This window comes from Theobroma cacao, chromosome 2, assembly GCF_053813885.1.
Source record: "Theobroma cacao isolate CCN51 chromosome 2, ASM5381388v1, whole genome shotgun sequence".
In the NCBI taxonomy this organism is placed as follows: domain Eukaryota; kingdom Viridiplantae; phylum Streptophyta; class Magnoliopsida; order Malvales; family Malvaceae; genus Theobroma; species Theobroma cacao.
In genome coordinates, this window is record NC_142640.1 from 34,980,750 (window position 1) to 34,986,445 (window position 5,696).

General features: G+C 37.2%; 1 protein-coding gene across 1 annotated transcript; it reads left to right on the forward strand.

The window, feature by feature from the left end:
• Positions 1 to 494: 494 nt before the first annotated feature.
• On the forward strand, positions 495 to 1,797 carry LOC18609219 (uncharacterized). The gene has a single exon (XM_018116597.2). It carries the CDS (start codon positions 639 to 641, stop codon positions 1,608 to 1,610), a length of 972 nt encoding a protein of 323 aa, XP_017972086.2. The 5' UTR covers positions 495 to 638; the 3' UTR covers positions 1,611 to 1,797.
• Positions 1,798 to 5,696: the final 3,899 nt, after the last annotated feature.

Genomic DNA, 5,696 nt, shown 5'->3' on the forward strand with positions numbered 1-5,696 from the left:
ACACTAGACAGGGGCTCGAGAAAAAACATAAAATACAATATGAAAAATGTTACAACCATTTGAACTGTCGCTAAGTGTCGAAGTCTGAATGGTGGAGCCATCGTCGTTGATCTGGACACCACGAATTCTCCCATTATTTTGTTCATATGTTCACTCACCGCCACCGCATCCAACAGTCCAAATTTTCAGGACCATAAAATTAAAATGATCGGACGACCTTTAAAAGTTAAAAGATTTCCTTATTTTTGTTGTCGCAAATTCAAAGCAGTTTTGGGCTATGTGTTGCTGACTCATGCATCCCATCCCAATCCGTTGCTCGTTTGGAAAAAGCCTCCGGCTCTTTTTCTGACGTGGCCCGAATATTCTCTACCATAAGGCCTATAGTTATCTGCCATGTCACTACTATCAAATTAAACCCTTATTATTACTATTATTTAATTCAATCCCCAATCCCCATTTCCGCCTTTAAAACCCCACCCTAACGACCTTCACAATCCTCCACTTGTTCAATTTCACCTCTCTTTTGTCTCTTCTGTACTTTCCAAAATTCTTAAAACTCTACGTAATCAACATCTTTTTTTTTTCCTTCTATACAGATTAATTTGGATCGCAGATAAGGCAGCGTTTCGATAGGGGCCATGGAAATTCCGGTTATCAACAGAATAAGCGATTTTGAAGCGGGCATAAACTCTTTAAACAACCCATCTTTCCTTTCCCAAGTTTTTGCCCTTTCTGGGATTGAGAAAATCTACGAAGCTTATAGTTTTTGGAAATGGGGAGCTCTGATTCTTGCCCTAGTAGCGTCCTTATCTACCATAATCAATAGACTCAAGATTTTGATCATCAGATTCCGGCGAGACCATTCTTTACCATCTCAACCTCTTCTTCATGACACCGATTTCGACACTGACACGGATTGCTCCTGCTCATCTTCAGAAGACGAACGAGAATACGAGGAGCCGTCGACTTCTCAGAGCTGGAGACAAGTTGATGAGAATTTTCGGGTTAGAGGGTCGGCTCATTGTATCGACGACCAGTGGCAAAACCGTAAATTTACCCTTCGAAAGCGGCGAAGCAGCATCGGGGACTTGTTCTCTTGGGCTGAGGAGCTAACCAGCGGAAAAAGCGTGGTGAAGCTATGGGACAACCTAGGGTTAGGGTTCGGTTTGGACCTCGATGAAAGCGACAACGTTTTAAACGTGTACGACGTTAACAAAGAAACAAAACTCACGTCCTTTTTTGGCGGGAAATGTATTTTCCAGGCGGTTTCGGCACCGTCCTCGTCGTCCGCGGTTGTCGTAAGCGCTGGCGCTGATTCATCATTTCGACGAGTCGCTGTCAGCGCGTGGGACACGCGCCTTCCTTGTCGAATACCGTCGATTCTAGCAGAATGGAGGCCGAAAAAGTCTGTGGAGAAAATCGCAGCGGTCAATGCCGGCGGCGTCGAGAAGGTTTACATCAGGGATGACGTCACGGGGGAGTTAACGGTGGCTGATATGAGGAAGGTGAGCTCGCCATTGAAGAGTTTAACAGAATCTGACGTGGATACTTGGTGGGATGCTAACGCCGTCATCGTCTCGGACGAGTCCGTTGACGAGTCAATTCAGTGACTCAGTTAACACCTCCATTTAGAGTAATAAGACTTGATTGAATTTAAATGTGAAAAAATCGTAGGGGAGTGGATGGAGGGACACTTTTGTAAATAATCATATCATCCTTATTTTTTTATTTTCCAATGTTGTAGTAATTTGATTGCGTATCTTTTGATTCAGTAAAACCACAACCACTTGCTTAGAATTGGATAAATTCTCAATTCTCTCACCCGTCAAAATAATGGACTATGATTCCGTTAAGAATGGAAATCTTTCAAGTAAACCTGGCGAAATAAGCCTTAAGCTATCTTTGGGGACAAGTCACGAGTTATGTGCAAGGAAAAGTTTATTTTAACATTAAAGGGAATGAGCCGAGTAATTCATCATTCATGTCATGTTCAAAACCCCACATGTTCCATTCAACTCTTCTTATATAGAACGTCCAGAAAGCAAGTAGTAGAAATTGTTAGTTTGTTTGTGCTTATTTTATTAGTTACAACATTCAAATCACATGCCAAAAATGGCCCGTTCCTTTTGCAAAACCCCAGCTCCATCATGATCTTTTCAAAGTCCCCACTAGCTTGTAGGGAACTTCTAAGCGCCACATGTTTGCAACATAGTCAGAAATTTAGCGTACTATTTAATTAGCTGGACTGATAACGACATGAATCTACCCCTAACTTCTCACCAAACCCTACAAAATATGGATGCTACTCATGGTAGTCCACCCCAACTTACCAAATTTTTAAAAGATAAAGGATATACTTCTTTGTCTTGGTAAATTAAAGATAATTATATTATTTCTAGATTATTTATTAAAAGAGGATCTGTAAATCGGTTTGAGATTTTTCACCAAAAATATAATCACGATTATCCAAAAAAAAATTGAAAACAACTATCTGTCTAGACTAAGATTCTTATGGTGTGAAAAGTGAGGTCTGTTTTCGTTTTTATAGTGGTTTGTCATGCGAGCTTTATTCGAGATCAATAAGTTCGTAAAACATCTACAATCAAAATTCTGGAGTTAATATGCATTATTCTTCAATAAGTAAAAGAATAGTACAAGTTTGATCAAAATAAGATAATTTGAAAATTTTTTAATCCGTATTTTCCTACATTAGTATGAGACAGCACTCAAGCGTTTTTACGTTGATATTGTCTTTGACAAACATGATTAACATACTAGAAATAATTGATTATGCTTCTGTTTAATGATTATCTTAGTTTCGAAGCTTTTATAGCATGTTAATGGCAACTGTAGAAAAGCATTCTTTTATAGCCTGATTTTTCGTAATATGATGCTCATATATACCTACTAAAATCTGAAAATTTTAAGTTTTATGTGATGACTAAGAGCTGTTTGGTCTGCCTTTTTTTAATTTAAAAACTATTATGAAGCTCTTATGAAAAATAATAGCTTTTAAAACTAAGTTGAATTTGTTTAATAAATTTACTTTTATGAGTTTTTTTTATAGATAAGCTGTTTGGCAAACAACTTATATAAATTCTAATTTTGATTAAAATTACTATAAAGGGTATTTCATAAATAAGTTTCTATTAATCACAAAATCCTCAATTCACAACGGATAAAAGTTAACTTTATTTTTTATTTATTTAAAACAAATTTTTAGAAATATAAAAAGTGAACATAAAATTTATAATTAATAATAAATCATATAAAAATGAAAATGGATAGTGTTGTGATTATTTTTAATAGACGAGGACATTTTGAAAAAAAAAAAAATCTCCTAATAAAGAGGCGTGCTTTTAAAAAAAGAGAACAGAAAGCTCCTCTCTAGAACTTTTCCTAAGCTCTTTTCTTTCAATTTTGTTCTTGAAAAAAACACATTTTTTTAAGAGTTTCTCAAAATCCTTGTTTGGCCTAGCTTTTGCTTGTAAGAGGTAAATAAGCTGAAAAAGGTCAAGCCAAATGAACACTAAATATGGAGAAAAAAAATGAAATCCTAATTGTTTGACTTGAAACTTTGACTAATTTTCTCTATATCCTAAATGATTTTTGAGTACTTTTCTTAAATGGGCCTCATGCATAAGGGGTTTTTTAAAATGGTCCTCCTTATAATTTTAATTGTTTATAGCCAATAGAAAAAAAAATTGGACAAAATTATCCTTAATGAAACTAACTCATTCGCTAGGCTCCACGTCTCAACCCGAAACCTATTAGCGGGTCAAGTATGTCATTTATGTGGACCACAACTCTTCGGTTTTCATTTGGAGACCATACATATCCTCAGAAGCAAGTATGCAAAAGCATTCCTCGACAGTTCAACTTTCGAGCATTTTGGCAGTGGTAGGAGCCTTTTGGAGTGGTTATTATTCGCATAAAGGTAGTTCACGTATTAAGCAGTATGAGGAAGTTGACATTACACTGAGAAATGTATAATATTTTTTATGAATTTTTTTATTTTATTTTGAACCATGTGGAGGTTTTTGACAAAATAGTTATTGTTCATGTTTAGGGTTAAGGTTTTTTAGCATAAACCTATACATATTGCACATTCATATTGATATTTTTGTTGTTTGAAATTTTTGAATATACACATGAAGGTGGTATTGTTGGTGTTGTTGGGGTGGAAAGGTGACCGGCCATGTATAATTGGTTAATATGTATGTGTTAGGAATTTGGTTGATGGTTTAGATATTGTGTGAGTGCGGGTGTGCTTTGGTGGTTGGCACCTTTTGCGTAAGTGGATTTTGGCATGGGGTCACGTTGGGGTTGTGTGATTGAAAAAGGGTTTAACTTAGCGTGACTGATTAATAGGTCATTGCGTGAATATTGTTCAGGCATGGATTGTAGTAGTTTGATTATTGAGTTTTTCATCAATCCTCAGAAGCATATTATACATCACATCATTAGAAATAGGAACTCTAGACGGTTGTCTGGATGGAGTATCATCAGCAGGATGAACTGGGCTGCCTTCGACAGAGTTCAATGGCTCATCAAGGAGAGAGTACGAGGCTTGCGACTGGTCCAATCAGCTAGATACCTATTGCTCCATATCCCTTTCTTCTTAACTAGAGTCGATATGATGTTCCCGTATGGAAGGTCGTCTTTTCCGGCATGGCAACATCTCTCATTCTCATGATCATATATTCTGCAATATTAATGCTAAACTCGCTTTCAATTGTTTCCATCATCCATAGATCCTCAATGCTAACATGTCTTAAAAGACTGATCCTTCCCTGTACTATGGACACCAGAAAATTATGTACCAGCCTATCTGGTGCAGAATTCAAACGATGAGCAGAACATGACTTTGTGGTGTATGGTTCTCTTTTGCTTGTCACCTAGGCCCACATGCGGGCCGAGTCATATGATGGGGGAGGTTTGTATTGTCCGTGTTTATACTCCATTCTCAAGAGCTTCCCAATATCAAAGGGAGTCACCATAAACTCTTTTCTTCCAAAAAACACGTTCAAAACGAATGGGTCAAAATCTCTAGGATTTTCAAATTCATTTTCACTCCGGCGAATGTTGGAGTAAAAGTCCCTAACAAAAGTAGGGCTATAATCAAAATATGGAAAGGTACTTAGACCCTTAAGTTTACCCATGTCGAAAAACGAAAGTAAGTCACCCTCAAGGTATATGTTTTCATTTAAGCTTTCCCAATCTACCACTTTCCTGCACGATATCATGGCATTCTCTATTACGCAATACCTACCACCATGTGATATGTCCCTAAACCGTAAGGGAGAGCACATATCATTACCTAGTTCAATTGATAAACCAATTGATGCGGCAGGCAGTTGAAGATCTAGTTTCCATTTCTTCCTTGATTGTAGGGTAGAGTATCCATCATCACTCATACTTTGGTCACCATCGCCACGAACATTGGGCATGCTTGAAAATGCGGCCATTGCTTAACACAGTGCAGGATGGTTCAACTTTTGTGGTTCAACTTCTCTTTGCCCTTAAGCTAAGTTTGGAACGGTTGGAAGATGAAACGGTAGCTATCGATAGATATTGGGACGACTAGAATATGAAAGAATCGGTTGGAAGCTATCTTATGCCCTTTATGTTTTTTTATTACAACGGTCGACATTAGAACAACTATTACAATTATTATACATAATTTTGTTGGCAAA